The sequence below is a fragment of the Pygocentrus nattereri genome, chromosome 11 (genome assembly GCF_015220715.1).
Source record: "Pygocentrus nattereri isolate fPygNat1 chromosome 11, fPygNat1.pri, whole genome shotgun sequence".
Taxonomy (NCBI): Eukaryota; Metazoa; Chordata; class Actinopteri; order Characiformes; family Serrasalmidae; genus Pygocentrus; species Pygocentrus nattereri.
In genome coordinates this window covers 30170918-30191166 of record NC_051221.1, presented here as the reverse complement: position 1 = coordinate 30191166, position 20249 = coordinate 30170918, and the positions used below count along the sequence as shown (strand labels likewise).

General features: G+C 37.4%; 1 protein-coding gene across 15 annotated transcripts in view; it reads left to right on the top strand.

Annotated features, from left to right (window-relative positions):
- Positions 1 to 20249, top strand: part of LOC108428399 (neuronal cell adhesion molecule-like) — a 108952-nt gene that overhangs the window by 60681 nt on the left and 28022 nt on the right. For 9 of the 15 annotated variants that reach the window (XM_017699363.2, XM_017699359.2, XM_037542530.1 and 6 more), the window contains exons 3-6: positions 15789 to 15968; positions 17316 to 17333; positions 18233 to 18338; positions 19619 to 19815. In XM_017699363.2, the coding sequence (XP_017554852.1) occupies positions 15875 to 15968; positions 17316 to 17333; positions 18233 to 18338; positions 19619 to 19815 (415 nt within the window). In that variant the 5' untranslated portion in view covers positions 15789 to 15874. The remainder of the gene's footprint in view (positions 1 to 15788; positions 15969 to 17315; positions 17334 to 18232; positions 18339 to 19618; positions 19816 to 20249) is intronic. The other 6 variants (XM_017699361.2, XM_017699365.2, XM_037542528.1 and 3 more) reach the window with 1 other exon arrangement.

The following is a 20249-nucleotide window of genomic DNA, read 5'->3' as shown; positions in this document are numbered from 1 at the left end:
GAATGAGGCAGGCAGTGTGTTGAATGGTGTGCTCTGAAAGGGCTGAGGTCACTGATTTTAGCAGCAGTTCACTGTATGACCCCCCACACACATTAACCACGACATTAGCATCACAATGCTAGTCCACGCAGTGCTAACTTTACTGAAAGCACAAAATAGAAGATGCTTTATATAAAGTTTATATAAAATCTTTTGAAAGTAGGATGCAAGTATGAAATGTTGAATGTATATATTGCCATATTCTGTAAGCCTATCATCAAGATTTAAGATGTGTTATTGTGCCAAAATGGTTGGAATTTGAATTAGTTGGTTCAACAAACAAGATAATAAATATATCAACAGGGAACAATAAACAATCCACATCTGCTCAAGCATGATAGTTTTGTACTTAGACATAATATGAAAAAATCAGTGATCAGCAAGGAATTTGTTTTCATTCTTCATCTTTCTCACTTACATATTCAAAAATAAAGGTGCCAAAAGGGGTTCTTTGGGACGATACCTAGAAGAACCGGTTTTGCTTTCCTGAATAACATTTATATGTGTCACACCCTCCAGTTCATCGATACAACAGTGTAATCCTACTCCAACACCCAGAATCCAATTAGAGATCATGTGACATTGTCCACCAATCACAAATTGTTATAAAGATCAGCTTCAGCTGAATACTAATCCACTACACCTGTTTGTCATTCCACAGACCCTTATAAAACTGTTTGTTTGAACCCATCTTTGCAAAGTATTGCCACTGTTTACAGAGCATACCAAGCTTTTTTTTTTACCCTGTCCTTGTTTATTGTGTATCTTAACCTTTTTGTTTGTATATTTTAGACAACGTTTTATCCTGTGTCCTGTTTGGACTTGGTTTTTGCCGTTCAGTTATGACCTGTGTTTTTGTCTTCTCTATTCTCTGGATGTCCCTTATGGTTTGTTATCTGACTCTGACTTTGAGCTTAGCATGTTTTTTGATTACAATTTTGGATCACAAATCTTCCAGTAAAGCTTCGTATTCTTTTATCCCTGAGCATCGGACTCATCGTGCAGCATTACACTGCACTCTGAGAAAAAAGGTACCAAACTTTCGCTGGGGCAGACCCCTTTGTCACTGAGGTGGTACCCTCAGGTTTACAGCTCAGTAAATTCAGTCATGGAACATAACTGTACCATAATCCATTGGAATTATGTTTTCTAAGTTGTATTGACTCCACACACCCCATCTCATCTCCAGGCTTTTTATTTTATTGTTCATTGTTATGAAAAGGTACAAATGCATACATTTCACTTGGGAAAAACCTATCAAAGGTGCACAGTTGTATCTTAAAGCCACTGTTGTACATTTGAGAGTACATTTATATTGTTTGTACCTTTACGAATAGAAAATGTACCTGAACAGAATCTTTATTTCTAACAGTGTATGAGTGGTTCTCAAATGGGTTCTCAAAAGGCCCCCAAGACAGAACAATTTTTTCTTTTGCATTGCAAGTTGGATAGGAGTAAAAATGTGGACTCTTTAGAGGCCCCTGAGCACTGAAAACCTCTGCTTTAAAAAAACACTTTTGTAAATTGAATGTTTAAGTGTGAACAACATTTTTGGAAGTTTGTTTGAAGAACATATAATGTAAATTTTCTATATCAATCATTTTTTTCTAAAACCATTCATCCAATCCAAGAAAGATTAGGGAACATGTATGAGCGTAACTGTGATTTTTGACTGCTGTCACCTGTAAATATGTGAATGAAAGTTCATGATGTCATCATGATCATTGAGCAGTGCCGTAAATATTGGCATTATCTCTGGTAATCGACCTAATGCTACAGGTGCAGATGAAGATTTGGTTGAGAAGCACTGGAGTATTTTTCCAACACTCAGGATGCTTTTCATGGGCTGTGATGGCTTCAAGTGAAAGATGCCTCTGCAAAAATAGGTTCAGGGTTTTTATTATAATGGTGATGTAAATGATTTATTTGCTGACTGCCATTTGGAGAAGGTGAACAAGGAACCTGATTGTGGTTCAGTCCATTCTTTCTGGCTTTCATTTGATGAAAAGGTAAACATTATGCAGCAAGTGAAGCTCAGAGAGAGAATTGGACAGCATAATCTTGAGGATGCCACTGTACAGTGGCTGGCTGTCTTATAATTTGTACCTATTGTCTAATGCTTAATACCAGCTGCAATTTGATTAATGAACACTTTTGCCTGTTGTTCATCAGTGATGCAGATCTAATGAGAGTGTTTGTGCAACCCAGCTTTGTTGTCAGAAACTGACATTCACTTCCTTTATGTAATCATAGAGTATTATGCAAAACTCAGAGACCACTCTTTTATTTATTTAACTTCCAGTCATACTTATTATCATACAATATACTGTCGAACCGAAATGTGTGTGTGTGATGTTAATATGTAAAGACATACAACAATGCCTCTGGCTTAAATGATTGTTTCAGGCTTTGCAGATGGACTTGTGCTGGTGCATGCACACTGTATTTTAATGTGTTTTTTTTCTCTTGACTCAGTAAGGCTATTTCTTTCAGTTTTAACAAAAAAAAATAACTTTCACAGTATTGCTTTAAGTTGTCCACTCTTTTCTTTTGTGCAGTCTACCTCTATTTTAACTCCTCCATATTTAAATCTTAAAACCAGTGAGTTACAGCTTTGTCCTCCCAACAAAAGCTGATCATAACACTGTTAGTGTTACTGACATTCTGTTACTTGAAAGAGACACTAACATGCACACAAACACCTAATGTTCATCTATAATGACTAAAGAAAGTATTTCTGAGGAGTTTAGATATAAGATAATCCACTTGCATAATGAAGAAGAAAGTCAAAAGAAATTAGGTAAAAAAAAAATTCCAAAACTGGAGTTCAAAAAGTGAATCCCAATAACCGTGCAACACCTAATAGACCAAATAGAACAAATAGAACAAAACTGCTTTGTGAGAAGCAGAAAATGCAACCAACTTCTAAGACTGAACTTTGAATGTGGGGAAAAATATCCCTGCAGATTTGCTAAACTGAAAGCAAGTGTCCTAAAAAGATGAATGAAGGGTGGTCTCTGACTTTGTGTGTGTGTGTGTGTGTGTGTGTGTGTGTGTGTGTATTTATGTGTGTGATGGTGAGGCTATGTTTGGTCCTTTGTCATTGAGCTAATACTTACCGATTTGACCCTACAAGTGTGTATTTGCATATGTGTATGTGTATTTATGTGTGAAATTCGGCATCCATCCCACTGAACTCTTTTAGATCCAGTTATTTACATATGCAAATAAGGAGCCCTATGATCTGCATGTGAATAGGCTTGCATTAACTCACTGCTGCATATTTGCCCATAGACTTCTGTATGTGTGTGAGACAATGTCCCCAATACAGCCTCAGTGATTCTGTGAGGACACCGTGGTGCCATTCACTCTAGTGATAATGTTTTTCTCTGTGAGAGTACAGGGAGCCTCTAAGGTCAATTTCAGCGCTCTAGTTTCTCTCTCTGCTCCCGGCCTGCCCTTGATCTCATTTTAATGACTTCTAAACTGATTTGGAACCTGTAATCCTGTCTTTGATGTGCTACTTTAAAGGTCAGGTGGCACAAGATTGGTAGGCGGCATTTCTGTCTGCCCACTATAGTGTGGCAAATTAGAATGTTAGCTTGTTTCAATATGGAAGGCACGTTTACATAGTGCTTTTTTATACATACTGTATGTAGAAAAGTGTCTAGATACCTCCAGGTGTTCACCTGTGGACACACAGCTTTGTGATAGAAAAGCATTACCAACAGAATGGGGCGATCTGGAGTAGCTACACACGAGCCTTAGGTGATCGTGCCCAATGGCAAGAGTTGGTTAGAGGGGGGTGTGGAGCAGTGTAACTGCATCTTTTAAGTCATCAAGCTCCATCCAATACCCTTGGGATGAGTTATGATCCAGAACTAATCATCCAACATTTGTACCTGACCTCAATAATACTCTTGTAACTGAATGCACTCAAACCCTCACAGCAATGGTCCAACATCTAGTGTAAAGCCTAGTGTAAAGCAAAGTAGGAGCTGTTGCTGCAGCAAGAGCGTCAAACTCTTCTACTAATGCCCTTACTTTCAGAAGAAACGTTGAATGACAAGTGTCTACAAATTTCTGAACATTTGTTGTATTTCAAACATTGTATATTGTCATCCACAATGGTGTAATGACTCACAAAATACACAATTTGACTCAATATGATCTTTTTGTGTTTCAAATCAATAATTATTTGAAACAGCAAAAAAGGAGTGGCTGGAAATGTGTCTGATCTAATGCTGTGACTTTTGATCTAATGCTCTAGTCACAAAATAATGCTGGCCCGAAGCTAAATATGCTACAATGTGCTGTATTGCTACATCCTTGGTAACACATTATATTAACATGCATACTGTTTACACACTGACTTAGGTAGTTAAGTGCAGTCCTAAGCTTTGCCATACTGCTGTCCATTGTTATTAGGCTGCTTATGAAAATTAAGTGTAAATCTAGACCAAAATAGAATGGAAAATCACCATTTGCCTTGCAATTTAGTATAAAGCTAGGCCTAATTAGAAACATTCTCCCATTATGTTCGGTGTGGACTGTAAGTACATTATGAACAAATGTCTGAAATATTAGCAGGCCTGAAACACTTGGTAGACTGTGTGATGTGGGAACCTAAGCTAATGTGAATTTAAAGCCATGGCATGGATACGAAGCGGTGCTTCGATTCTGTGATAAGCGATTTGTCTTGCACTTGCGTGCTTTATCGAGTGAGGGATTAGTGTAGAGCTGTAACACAGTCCTGATACAGCAGCGCTGCTTTGTTATGAATGCTAACAAGGCTCCCTTTAAAACAGTTCCAGCCATTAGCATGTCAGCACACAACGATCTGAGAGAGAAGGTGTTTTGGTTTGTTTTGTTTGTGATTGTGAATAGAGGGCGAGAGAGAGCTCAGGGAATATCAATGGGCTTGAGAGAGAGTAGAGCACTCAATGAATTCAATGGGAGAAAGAATTTTATAAACATCGATCCCAATTGTTCAGTGTGCTTTGAGCTAATGTGTAAATTGGTACAAAACATTTCTTTTCAAAACTTTCTTTTCAGGGTATTTTTGGATGCTCCCCAACCCCTGTCACCATGGATCATATGAGCCATGTGATACTGTGTTTGAAAAGATATATGCCTGTATGAATGACATTTATAGTGCTGATCATAAACAGTATCACAGTGTCAATGTCCTTATACGAGACTGTATTACATCTTTCCACTAAACTCAAGTGACAGCGCTTAATTTGAGAAGCTACTTATGTCTTGAAAACAATAGCCATGAAATGACACCAAACAGCGATCATTGTTTCATTAATTTGTGTGATATGATTGTTGTGCTCCTGAAAAGGAGGCCAGCTTGGTTTAATCCTGCATTCCATGAACTACAGGACACCAATTCATATGTTAACCATCACAGTTATTTGCATACCCCTTCTGCAATTATAAAATCTAATGAGAGGCTTATGGGAAACGTATGCTCTGGCCCTCTTCTTTGGTGGAATGCTTTTGTGCAGCTGCTGTCCTAGGTAAGACTTGCAGGAGAGAAAATTGCTCTAATATCATCTTCAGGCGCCCCTGCTCAAAATCTCCCATTAAGTATGATTCACCATGAAGATTTTACATAATATTAAAGGTACTTATGCACTGAGAATTTTCAGGAAGATAAGAAAGATAAGCAGGTCTGTGATGGTAATTGAAGCTTTTTATTCTAGCGGGTTCTTCTGTGAGTCGAGTCTTAGCTGCAGAAATACTTCAGAACTGGACAGAGGAAGAACTTCGGACTGAGCAGGGCTGACCAATATTAAACTTTTGCCATCAATACCAATTTACAGAGTTGTGATTTCTGATACCATTTACTTCTAATGTTTTACATCGAAACTGAAACAGACTGAAACAGTTTTAGGTAAACATTGATATAACTGATATGATTGTCAGCTGTTGTGTTTCTTAAACAGCACAAGCCCATTCTTAAATAAGGGAGCCTTTAAACACTGAAGGCTGTAGAAATTGACAGTCAGAAATTAATCTGTGTTAAACCAATGTCTCTAATGCTACCATAATGGCAGAATGAAGCTCTTCACTGTTAGAAAAATACTACTACGAGATCCTAATGCGTGGCCATGACTTAGTGAGGCATGATCTTGTTCCCACGCCTTACTAAGTTGTGGCCATGACTTAATTATCACATACCCACGCCTTACTAAGTCATTGCCACGTATTAGGATCTTGTTTCCACACATTAGTAAGGCGTGGCCACACATTTTTGTTTATATACGATGTCACCAGCAGGGCTAGAATTCAACTGTTTTAAACCCCACCTCTTTTACTTACTACTAACTTGCTTAACTTTCATGACTATGGCAAAGTGGTGTCCCTAATATAAATATTGTAGCACAGGGGGCGGAGCATCCTAGAATCCTTAACGGCACATATTCTAAATTTTTCTTGCATGTTCTTTTTTTCTTGAGGTCCACTTGTAGGGTTAGGTTGGTTTTGTGTGTTCATTGTTTTCATTTCATTTTTTAAATTTATATTTACCCTAAAAAGGTTCATATTTATATTATTTTTATTATTCTATTTTTCTACAATTCATGTTATGTCTATTTAAATGCACACTTTTCCAGTTTACTGTCTATTTAATGTTATTGCTACACCATGGGGGTCTGAGAGTAATGCAGTTTCAGTACACTGTATGTCCTGTACATATTGTAGTATTGACAATAAAGCTGACTTGAGTTGACTTGACGTTAGTCACTTGTTTTTTCTATAATGCTTGGCTACACTGTAAATAAGGGTCACCCTCAGTGTACTCTGAGCTTTAAATAAAACTTGATTGATTGATTTTCGGTGAGAATTTTCCAACCTCTTTTTATTGCTCACCATTTTTATTACTGTACCTTTAAGACTAATACATGTAAATGAGCTGTGTTCTGATTGGCTGCCCTGTATTACACTTCATTCAAAAAGGATGAAAGAGCAGAGCTAACCTGCTGTAGGCTAAATAGGTGAAGAGGTGTAAATGTATTGGATTTTGTGACATCACAGTCACAATTAATTCAAAACAGGCTGTTTTGCAGCTTGTATGGAATATGTGCACTGAGAAGTGCATTGTGTGCATTTTAACTTAGCATTGTAAATATAACTTAAGCTAAATATAAACTTTAGTTTGTATATTAAACTATTTTATTTAAAACATTAGGAAAATGTAGTTTTCCACGATGATATCAACAATGATATTGTTCATTAAGTAGTAGGAGCTTTATTGATGTTTGAAGGTACCTCCATGTGCAGGAATGTCTGATAACCAGAAATGTCTGATAACCAGCATAAAATCTATGGCAATACTTTGTTAATACCACTAAAATACTGATTCATTACATTATGCTCATAAAACATGAATGTATTTCCATAAGATGTTAGCATCTGATGACAGATAACTTTCTATTGTAAGATACTAGTGCTGACCAGACACAGCCACCTCCACACAGTTCCTTTAGTAAATTTGCATGTAATAGAGATGACTATGCATTTTAATGAGCCTGTTTAGCATTAAATGCATCCTTACAGTCATCCTTGCAGTCAAAGCCTAACAAGACTCTTGACTCCTGTCATGTCGTTCCTGCTGCTGATGCTGATTGGATCTCCTGTGTGTAACCTCAGCCTACTTGAGTTGCAAATGGTATGTGTGTTATGTTAAAAGAAGACTTTAGTTTCACTTAAGGGAAATCACACACTATATGCTCTGAACTCTTTGATGAACTTAAATGTCTTTCAGCTATCTGTGTTTTGGAGTGCGCTTCATTTAAGCTTTTCCTCGAGGCATCATCACATCACAGGCAGACAGGTTCATAAATCTAGCAGACAAGCAAACAATGCCGATCCATGCTCATAATCGATGAAACGGGCTAACAAGGTCAGAGTGCTCAGACAAAAATACACAGGAAAAAAGGCTTTATTTTGTATCACACAAAAACCCAAAACTCGGATAAGACTTCACAAAAGACATTTTGATGAGCAGTTTCACCCCAAAAAAGGTTTTAATCTTCTGTAAAAATCTTAGGTTTAATCTTCTGTATTTGCCTGCAAATAAGCTTTAGCTGTCATTGTAAATTTATAGAAGTTTAAAAGGTTTTTACACATCTATCAGAAGCATATGCTAAAATATATTTTGCCACTTTTTACTAGTGTTATGCTAAAAACTCTAAACTGCGTCCTTGCATACTCCTATGTTTTTGTGTCTCCTAGTTTTTTTGTCCCAAGTGTTCTGGTGTCTCCTGGTTTGACCTAGTCTGCCTTTGTCTGGATCATCACTATGGATAGTCCTGCTGGAAATGCTCCAATAAAATCAGTGATAAATGAATCTTTCAGAGTGTGTCAAAGGAAGTCAGTTTAACAATGTGTTGGCTAATTTTTGTAATGAAGGTCAGCTGGGTTCACTGGCTGGTGGTGATACTCATTGAGGTGATTGTCCCTGATGGTTCCAGTTGAACATGCTGTAATGACCCTCTGCTTCAGTGGGTGTGTAATAGCATGTGGCCCTGACATCTGCTTTAATCTAAGTAGTGTACAGATGTGAAATAGCCCACCCCTGGTCCAGCAAAGGAAATAGACGATGGGCTGATTGAGAGAGCTGGCCATAGTACACTGACCCTACAAACACAAAAACAACATTTTGTTGTTGTTAGTACGGGGTCAGCTCTAGCATTTTTCTCTATGCAGGCAGCATTTTGAGGGTGGGTGTGCCTAAGCACTCCCCTGACCCTGCACCTTGTAAAAAATGTAATAATTAAAGGCAGAGAACATATGTTTCCCTGGGGCCTCAAGCTATCCTTTTGAATTAGCAGTGTTAGTAACCTATTTGATTGATATTTGTCCTATTCACATTTAAGTTGTTTGTTTGTCTGAATAGTGTAACGGAATGTTTATTTATTTTTGGTCTAATTTTGTTTATGTGAGGAGTACTAACTTTTCTTACATAACACTGGCAAAGCAGTTAGCTTGCTAGCTGATGCACTGTAAAATTAGAAATGAACTAATAACAATGACAATTGAAAATGGGGTAAATAACATAAAAAGTAAGTGTAACTTACAATGAGTGCCTAAATGTTGTTAGGGGACCCCTCGTGGTTGTGGGACCTGAAGCAGCTGCTTGTGTCACATATTAGATAGAGCCAGCTCTGAGTTGGCAATTGTTTTAGAATGTATAGAAAAAGTACTAATAAACTAATTCATCCATTGTGAACATTATGTAATGGTGTATGGAGAATGTTCTAGAACAGTGTGAGCAAGGGAGACACTAACATTTTTAGTGAGGGAGAACATAGAAAAGTGAATGGAGGAGAGAATTCTAGAACAATGAGAATGTTTTAAAACATTGTGTGTGGAGGAGAATATTCTAGAACATTGTCCATGAGGGAGGCTGTTCCATAAGGAATCATTCTAGAGCAGTATGATTGGGGAAAACATTCAACAACAGTGTGAAAGGAAGAGAACACAGAGAATGAGAGACTATATTTTAGAACATTCTTTAATACTGTAATATTGTGAATGAAAACATTCTAGATCAGTGAATGAAGGAGGCCATTCTGGAACAGTGTGAAGGAAGTAGAACAGTCTAGATCAGTCTGAACAAGGGAATACCTTTTTAGAACAGTGTGAATGAAGAACAGGTGAAATGTGCAGGGTGGGGGTGCTGTAGGACCAGGGCTGGAAACAGTGGAATAGACTGCTTAGTGCTAAATGACTTATTTTCTGTGCACAGTGAGCTTGAAACATGTAATGTGATTACTTTTACAAGTAATCTCACAAGATAATCAGTCTCTGAAAAGTCTGATAAAACTGATTTACCCACATATCACAGGATTGACAAAGGCCTTTGACCTGTATTATATATGCTGGAATTAAATGACAGTACATCAGTGCTGGCCTGCTCTTCACTCAGCACAGGTAATGAAATATTGGATTTTGTGTTGAATCTGAGTGTGTTTATTAGAATTCACTTATTCATTTATGTTAGAAGAATCATTTCAAGACCTGCTCATCGAGCAGCAGAACGTATTGAGATTCTCTCTGAGTGTATTTTTGCTAGCAAAGCTGTCTACTGATTAAAAGAACCACACACTCACCACACACACCCTCACACCTCTTCTTATGAAGACAAAAATTTTGAAACAGTCTGAATTAATCTGCATTCTGCATCCAGAAGAATGTAAGTAAGAGGGAGTCTTATGAAAAATCAAAAGTACTCTTATAATAGTCAGTGTCAGTGTATTCCACTGTGTGTGTGTGTGTGTGTGTGTGTGTATATATATATATATATATATAATGTGTGTGTGTGTGTGTATTGGAATACACTAACACTGACTATTTCTAAATTTACTTTTGAGTTTATATAATATAAGATTACATATGAGATAATCCACTTGCATAAGGAAGGAGAAAGTCTAGGGAAAATAAGTGAAAAACCTCCAAAACTGGTGTAGAAAAAAATGGAAATGGTGCAAATTAAACATCATTCAAAGATGCTGCTGCTTTTCTCAGTACAGCATCATACAATGTGTTTGCGATTAGTTGCATCATCAAGCAAAAAAATGCATCCAACTTCTAAGACTAAACTCTGGAGGTGTGGAAAACATTCCCGCAGAACTGAAAGCAAGTTTTCTCCAAAAGAACTGAAGCTGTAGGAAAACACTCAAAATACTGAACATATTAATTTTAGATTTAGTTGCTGTGGCTTCAGTATAGTTTTCTTTTGTATTGTAAATATATTGTTTGTTTTTCTGATGCTGAAAAAAAATACATGAATTCTTGTACAGGAAGATAATGAAATTAAGTAAATGAAGGGTGGTCTCTGACTTGTACACAGTGCTGAAGATAAATGTGTGTCTGTAAGTGTGCATTTTAATATTTATTTGATGCTAAAAGAGTGCTAGTCAGGTATACAGTGAAAGGTGTAATATTAGTTTATTTAAAATGATTTAATGCTTTAATGATGCACAATAATACAGTATGTTAATGAATGTGCACTTATAGGTTTAGATTACACAATGATGATGTAATAGTAGTGTACACTATATTCACTGCAGGAATCATAGTGCCAGGATTTGTATTGGGATTCTAGCCATCATACTACTTGGTATCAGATCTAAAAGAAAGTGATATGGCCTGGAATAGCAATGATCTTGGCTCCATACACTTGTATTGCTGAAGATAATAAATACAAATACTGATAAGGATGTCTCAGCTATGAGACTGTGCGTACTTTGTTCCTTGTGTCAAACTGTTTTCAAAATCTATGTGATTGGGCATGCTTGTGTGTGATTCAGTGTTTGAGGCAAATGATTCTTACATCCCAGGAGAGCATCCCCCCAAGCCATAGCCCGGTTTCATGGTTAGCACTAAATTAGCCAGCACCATCAAATGCGTGAACTCCCAGAGGACTCAGTGAACCCAAGCCCGCTGCTGCAAATTTATGATGCCCTGCAGTGATAAGCGAGCAGGAGACAAGCAGGCCAGGGTTATCGCTTGTTGACTTAGCAGGCCCTGCATATTAAGACCAGGCATCATTTGCCATTATACCACAGGATACAATAGAATCACATAGCATGAAGGGGCAAATGAAATTCAGCCGGGCTGCTGCAGTCTGTAGTAATGACCTGTCTCTCTCAGTAAGGGGTTAAGATGTGGTTCTGATGTTGTAATAGTGATAGCAGTGCACAGGGAGCCTTAGCTAGGCTGCAAAATCAAGCGAAATCCACAGTCAATACAACTATATTTGTACAGCACATCTGCTAGAAACCTCTCTGCCCCGTGAAAGTCATGTTGCTTTATGCAGATGGTTTCATATTAGCATAGTGCAAATTGTATTCACTTCTGTATTGTTTTAGCTTGATAGCTAGGGAGATGTGTTGGTACTATTTTTTCGTAGAAGAAGCTGTTCTTTGGCAGCCTAATTGTCTCCTAAAATAATGTTATGATGGCATTCTGTGCCTCTGTGCTTTGGTGAGTAATGAACGTGTCACTGGAAATTTGTAAGTTGATGAATTGTGGGAACTCAGCTCAAGGAGATCAGCGAGCCTGCCAGAGCTGAGCGCATCCAACTTGCAGTGAGAATGCCTGCTCTCACTTCAGATAGGCCTACAGCATAGGATCTTATCAAAGTTGCAACCATAAGTATCAATTTGACTGCAATTAACATATAAATAAGGCTAATCTGATATGATAATGAACCTGCAGCACGACATGCTTTGTTAGCCTGGGATACGCTTACCATTTATCAGTATGGAAAAGTAGCTCTGGATACCAACTCTTGTTTTTATGCACTTCTGTATGATCACAGGGAACTGAAGCAATATAATGTATTAAAAAATCTACAGCACCATTTCTACCCCAGACCATTAACTTCAGCTGGAAGGAGCACTTACTGTCAAACTAAAGTAAAAGAAATAACACAGGCCTGCTGAAAAGCAGTGACTGGAACAGTAACTAATGCCAAACAGCCTTGAGTGCTGTAAACGTGTTTCCTCCACTACTGCTAGCTCTAGCCGCACACACATAACACAGTCCTCTCTCTTCTCCCCACATTCCTCTCTCTTCTCAAATTGAATCCTCCAGACATTCAGAAGTGTCAGGTCAGTTAGTTTGCAAGTGAAGGTTCTTGCCTTTGGTTGGTTAATGGCATAATGAAACGTTCACGCTGCCCAGCAACAATGAAGCCTCTTTAGAAGCAGATATTTGATTGGCAGCTGCATTCGTAGTTCCATTTGACTTTGAAGAGTGAAGCATTTCCACAGGGAGAATGAGCTTCTGAATCCATGGTAACCAGCCACAAGAAATTCCAGCATTTGTTACATTAGTGATGAACATTAGCATGTTCAGTTTGTATCCTTACTGGTATGACTTTAAACAGTTACAGCTCATGTGAATAGCACTTTAATTTGATTTAAGCACTTAATTCTCAGAGACCTAAGCATGCTTTTTATTTGATGATATATATTTTTCCATTTTTAACCAATTAATTCCCATACTTGTTACAAACTAAGGCTTATTGTTTAGTAACTACAGGGACTTTAATGCAAACTGGCTGAGCTATTCTTAGGTTATAGAAGTATGGCCTTTTTATTTTTTATTTTGGGTTTCGGGAATTTTGGGAAAATGTTGCTAAATATGTGATTTTATATCTAAGCTATAAGATGAATTTATATGTTAGATAAGTATGCACAAAACCTTTCGTTCCCTGAATTCCCTGAAATTTCTGATTCAGCTCATTAAGAGATTAATAATTACCAGAGCAGGTGTTTTTGGGTAAAAAATTGTTCATAATGTGGCAGGGGGTCTGCAACATTGGACTTGGGTCCATTGATTATAGAGAATGTATATAGAGAAATACATATATATATATATATGAGAGAGATAAATGCTAAAAAGTGGTGAATATTAAAGCCATTTACATTCAGAAAATTGGCCTTAAATCTGTGCATCTTTTATTAGTTTGTGTAAATTGTTAGTTTAAGTGCCATTAAGTTGTAGACGTAAATAGAATTTGAACAACAGTGGCATTGCAGCTCACTGGGGATGATTAATTGACTCCACCTCCTTCACTAATTGGGTCTTGTTGACAAGACTTAAGTTTAAAACATGATCTCCACCTTTAGAAAAGCATGTATGGTCTCTTAGGAGCTGGTTACCTGAGCAGCCTGAAGTAGAGTTAAAAGCTGCAATTTGTCTGATTTTTTTAAACAGATGCTTTAATAGAATGCGGTTCTCTTAAAGTCAGAGGCAGGAAATTGAGTCTCCAGTGTAACCTAATAGAGAGAGGGAGTAAAATACCCTGCATTTGCAATTGTCAGTAGGCAGAAATGGAAGGTAGCAACTTAATTAACTGTGTAACGGCCCAGAGAAAATAAGGGAGTGTTTTTACTTACATTCAGAGATAATTTGATTGTTGCAAAATATTTAGGCTGAAATGGAATGATGCTTGTGGTTTGCTAGGTAGCGCCGTCGTGTTTCAAGCATGTAGAATGATCAATAACGCAGTAGGCTGACAGGATTGCTATGACTGTGGTAATTGTTATGGTTAAATGAGCTCATGGACTGTGTACCAGTGCAGTGTAGAGTACATTATAAACCATTAGTCAGGCTCATTTATCATGTGGTCCTATTTTCAAACATATGCCTTCACATTGCTTAATGGCTTATTGTATGACATTAAGGCATGCATTGTGTAATACTGAAGTTCTCTCTTTTTCATTTTATATTATTGAATTGTACTTTTCACCATGTTCACCCTTAGATGTTCATAGTTCTTACTTTTGCTATATTATTCAACTGTAGTTACATTATTGGATATTTAATTAACATTTTTAATTATTATTAGTTATGCAGTGAATTACTTTCATTTTTGATTTACATTCTGTGTAAGTAGATTCATGTTTTTCACTTTCGCTTTCTTCCATTTGTCAAGCAATATCAAAAACGTGACAAACATAAAAGATCAGTTTTCTCTCTGAAAAACAAGACTGTACATACAAAAAATCATTTCATCATACTTTCAGGTGGGGTCGTTAATCATACATATACAGTCTTACATATGCATAGAGAGTTATGTATTTAGTTTGGTGATTGGCATGTCTAATATTAGAGCAGCATGAGGGGGGTTGAACCCAAGGCTTAACCATTCGACTAGAGTGCCAATAACAAAACTTGCACGTGCACATACTAACCTGTAAAAACAGCTTCAAATGTGATGACTATTGTCAGTGTGTTAAATGTGTGATGTAGGTCTATGTAGAAAAAACTGATCAGGGTATGCTGACTGCTTTTTGGCCTTACAGCACACAAATAATGTGCTTGCAATTGTGTTGTACATAGTACCTACTATTTATTTTTTTATTGCACTATTGAACAATAGTGAATGCTGATTTTGTAATTTTGTATTTTGTACATGAATGAGAGGTCGTTAGATTTAGGCCGAGTAAGGGTCTGTAATTGCTGCACACCCAGTCAGAGACACGTTATTCTAATCATGATATAATACTTTTCATGTTGTCATCATGAAATCCAACAGCTTTTCTGAACATCAAATTTTATGTCCATATTGTTCAACCCTGATTCAAATCAAAATAAAATCTCTTATTCTACTTCCAAACACCATGGGACTGATTAAGAATGTAGAATCAGCACTTCTGACAGAATTTGTATGCTTGTTTAAATGATCTATGTGTGAGGAATAATATCAGGTTACACTGTGCTGTTCTTAGTGAGTATGAGTTATTCTGGACTTACTGTACATTGTAGCTTTTTGTTTTGCACTGCAGGTTCCTCTCTTACCACTTACAACTGTCTGGACTGTTCCTAAAATCAAACCCTACTCAGGTAGCATTTGTTTTGAGGTTGGCTCTTGTCATGGATTCATGCTTGGATTGTACTTGTTAGTCAGTCTGGATTAAAGCTTCTGCCAAATGAATAAATGTAAATCAGGGTGTAAATGCAAAGCTGCTGTTCACATCAATCTCTGTGATATTTATGTAACAGTGGTTTCCTAGGTGTTATCATACTTAACAGTCGCTGCTGTTGCAGTGCTTGTCCTTTTCACTCTGCGGCATTTTATGCGATTCATTCTTTGGCTGCACTTCCCTCCCTCCTCCCCTCCCTGCACCACATCTCTCCATCTTACTTTCTGTCCCCAATTCCAACTCCCTATTCTCTATTGCAGTTGTTGATATTCTTTCTCTCGCTCTTTCTCTGTGCAGAGGTGGATGTTCTTGTGTAAGCTGTTGTCCTGATTGAGGAGAGAGGCGGGACTAAGCTCTGTCTAAAGGAAACCTATTGGTCGCTCATGCTGATGATGGACAGGCCGAGAGGCTGCAGGACGCTGCTGCTGGTGCTTTTCTTGGGTAACATGGCCACGGCACTGGAGGTCCCTCTTGACCGTGAGTACCAAAACAAACACCTCGCACACACACACACACACACACACACACACACACACACACACACACACACACACACACACACACAAACACACACACATATCCAATCACTCTCTCAGCAGTGCCCTACATAGCTCCCTCTCACACTCGTCAGCTCTGAAAACACTCTCAGATATTTCTGTCATCACACGTCTCCTGATGCTGAAGATCTGTGGACTGCAAAGGCCTCTTTTCACAATGTGTTTCAGCCTGCAGAGGTGCATGAATGAATTTATTCACTGAAGGTTACTATAACCTTACTATTTCATTTGTAAATGATTATAGAGAGAGAGAGAGAAAGAGAGAGAGAGAGGAGAGGAAGAATGTTAGCAATGGCAGCAGATGAAGTGAACTCAGAATTCACAGCAGCTTTCTAGTACTTTACAGTGTGATTCCTCTGCATTAAGGTCTTGGCTCATAAAGTATTGTGGTGCTGAATGTGCTCTTGACCCATAAAGAGCCTCTAGAGAATGCCACGTAGACGTTCAGTATACAAAATAAGGATGGGATGATTACCAGTAGTTATGTTATATCACAATATAAAACCAGATGACTATACTCTGTCAAATTTTAATATTTCTGATAACGGCTTTTAGTTACTTCCTTTTTTAAGGTCATATTAGAAGTAAATTGTCTACTGCTGCGGTCTCACTCAAAGCACAAGCCAGGACAATGTATTTCTATGCCGTTAAGGTCTGGGCTCAGGTGCCTTAGTGTTAAGATCATTTTAACTGGTAGAGAAAGTGTTCACTGTGATGCTCACTCTACAATTTAAGAATCATCAAGATTTTTGGAAACCCAGGCCTGAGCAGTAAACAATAGTGTCTGTGATATGGTGATATTTATTGTAATTACTGTTGACTGTTGTGATTGCAATGTGTGTTAGTGCCTTTTAAACAGTTTCAGTATGTTTTAGCAACCCTGCATTAACACTGAAAATCATTATAATTATGATCACTGATATCATGATATGATTTTAATACCATATACTGAATATGGGAAGTTGAAAATGAAAATGCAACTACGCTACACTTAAAATGAAAGTGAATTGAAAGATTCCAGAGCAGGAGCAACAGAAAGTTATCACAAAAAAGTTCTGATATAAACTATGTATAAGTCTTTAATATCTGAGAAAAAGCTTTCAGTAGTTTTGTGGTATTGTATGCAGCAAAATTACTGCTTACATTAAAATGACTACCATATAGCAGATTACAGACATTTTCAAGCCGATCGACCCTTTGAATCCAGCCTAACATTAAACTTTCTTTGATGCCTGTCATTTTTCCTCCATGCTGTTGGGGAATAAAGCAAAAGTTCTGGAAGGATGTAAGTTATTCCTCTGTGTGAGTGTGATAAGGCAAATTTGGATTTCGCTTTTCAGTGCTGCAGTTTTTTGTTTGTTTTATTGTGGTGCATATGACTGAGAAGCATTATTTTGCACGCTCCCACTGCACTGTTCCTTTGCTCTAGTGCTTTCCTTTCAGCAAGAAGTTCTCCTTTGAACTCATGAAGATACAGTACATGTTCATATTCTTTATGCTTCAGGCAGAAGTCTTGACCTTTGATAAACTTTAACTGGACTTTTCAGTAAAATCCTGTTTATAGTCATATTGCATGAAGGTTTTGTGTGCTGTGGTTCAGTTTCATTCATTTGATGTGCTTTTTTGCTTTGCTCTTGCTTTGCTTGGTTAGAAACAGACAATTCCTGCATGAGTTCCTGAGGGAGATTGAGTGCTCAAAAACGCCTTAAATTTATTTGATTCAAATTAAAATTTCCACATTAAAAATATGTTATAACAACACAAATGTGTCTCTCAGTTTACTGACATTTGGCTATAATTGTTTTGATGTACAAATCTCAGTTCCAAAAAGTTGGGACAGTAAGTAAAGTGCAAATGAAAACAGAAAGCAGTGATGTGCAAATCTACTTTGAACTATGTTTAAAGAAAAACAGTACAAAGACAAGATAATTAAAGTATTGTTTTTGTAAATATACACTCCTCCTGAAATTGTTGCCTGTGGCACGTTCCAAAAAAAGCTGAAACAAAGGCAATGTAAGACGAGGAACTCTGTTAAATGTTTAGAAATATCTTAAACAGGTTATGCAGTCATACTTTTTTGAATTGAATCAACTAAATTTAATGCGTCTCTTTTTCAATGTGTGTATGCTGTGTATGAGTGAACAATGAAAGTGTCCCTAATTTATTTGTTTTGTGTCATTCTAGTGCCGCAGCCTCCAACCATAACCCACCAGTCCCCTAAAGACTACATAGTTGACCCACGAGAGAACATCGTCATTCACTGTGAAGCGAAAGGAAAGCCTCACCCGAGGTGCGTGATTTATGCTGGTGGCATTCGTGTACAGTGCTTGCTTTATGTATTGAATAATCGCTTGTGCATAGGCTCTTTGTAGACTACGGACTCAAAAATCCTCACGTACTGAGCCACGGTAAGAGGATTTGAATGACCTCCTGAGGCATGTGAAAAGAACCCTCTTCAGTAATAAAAATGGATGCATAAATATGCCTTTAGAACGACAGTGTGGCAGAAGGCGTGGGGCACACTAAAGGTGACCTAACAGAAGGCAACTACAGCTTGAATGCTACAATCTCACATTTTATTCTGATTGAGCAAAACGGATCATGATAATGGATAGATTTTCATTATGAGTATTCCATGCTACATGCCATGTTCTCTCTGATATTGGCAAAGGCCCCTGATGAATATATCACTTCTAAGGAGGAATTTGGATCTCCCTTAAGCTGAAGGAGTATTAATTGAGGCGTTATCAGGAATTAAAGTCAGCATAAGTAGCAAAACGGTCTTTATATCTTATCGAGTGAGGTTTAAAGTGGAAAGTAGAGTGACCGTGTTAAACATTACTGCTGTGGTACAGAAGTGTGTCCTTTTCTCTCCCTTTATTGTGTTTATACATATACATATGTATACATATGTATTGAATGTTCAGTGCTTTATGAATACTACAACCTGATAAGGGTGGGCAGTATGATCGTGTATTATCGTTATTGTGATGAAGTATATTTCACTATGGTTTTCTGAGTAGTTATCATGGATATTATCAGTGCTTAAAGAACATTTCATGTTTCTTTATAAAAAAGAGCATTAGGCCTGTTTATTTGGATTTAGTGTGAAATATTGAATAAATACTATTGTATCCATAGTTTTGTCAGTACTTGGAGTTTTTGGCTATACAAACCTTGTAATATGATAATTGTAAAATGTAATATCCTGATACGTATTGCCTATGTATTTAAATATTGTGTTGTTATATCCTTGCCTTATTGCCCCGCCGTATAACCTGTTAATCAAACCAATTCTCTCTAACTTTGGATACTTCAATTCTTTGTGTAAATAAGTTAACACTAGATGTTATACTCTACATATAGGCAATTTGCACATGCTATACTGTTAGCAAGAGTTTTTTATTGTATAATCTGATACTATCATGTATTCACAATCAAGATATAAGCTGTTTTTTATGGATATGTTTTTATGTTGACCATACCACATACTGAAAGACTGTATGGGACTATATGAGGTGTTTTGCTGTTTTGATGTGGTTAAAATGTTCTCTCATTATGCACTCACAGCTTCTCCTGGACCAGGAATGGCATACATTTTGATATCGATTTAGAATCTAAAGTGACCATGAAGCCTCATTCAGGCACTCTGATCATCGACATCAGTGGAGGGGACAAGGCTGAGGCGTATGAGGGTGTTTACCAGTGCACTGCCCGCAACGAGCATGGGACAGCCATCTCCAACAACATCGTCATCCGACAATCAAGTACGTCAGAACCTTTTATACATCACCTTGCCTTTATAGCCACTCTCTGCATAGTCATTCTTCAGTCTTCATGTGCATTTATTCATCTGTGACTCTTGTTTAAATGCTTTGTTTTTTCCCCATCATTAATATTGTTTTCTTTTTATCATCTTTTTGTAAAAAGACACATTTGCCATCATCAAAGCTCTAATTTTGGAAGGTATATGAATTTGAACTCAGAGCATGCAGAGTTTCCTCAGTGTTCCTGGCCCATGTTCCTCTTTTTGATTCATATTGATTAAAGTAGGATTCAAACAGCAGTTTCCATTTTTTAAGCAATAGTGTTGGTAAAATATCTAATTTTCCCAATGTTCAAGCAGCCAAGACATGTTTGGTTTTCAAAGTTTGCTTCTTTAATTTAGCACTGGAGACTAATGAAGCTAACAAGTAATGGG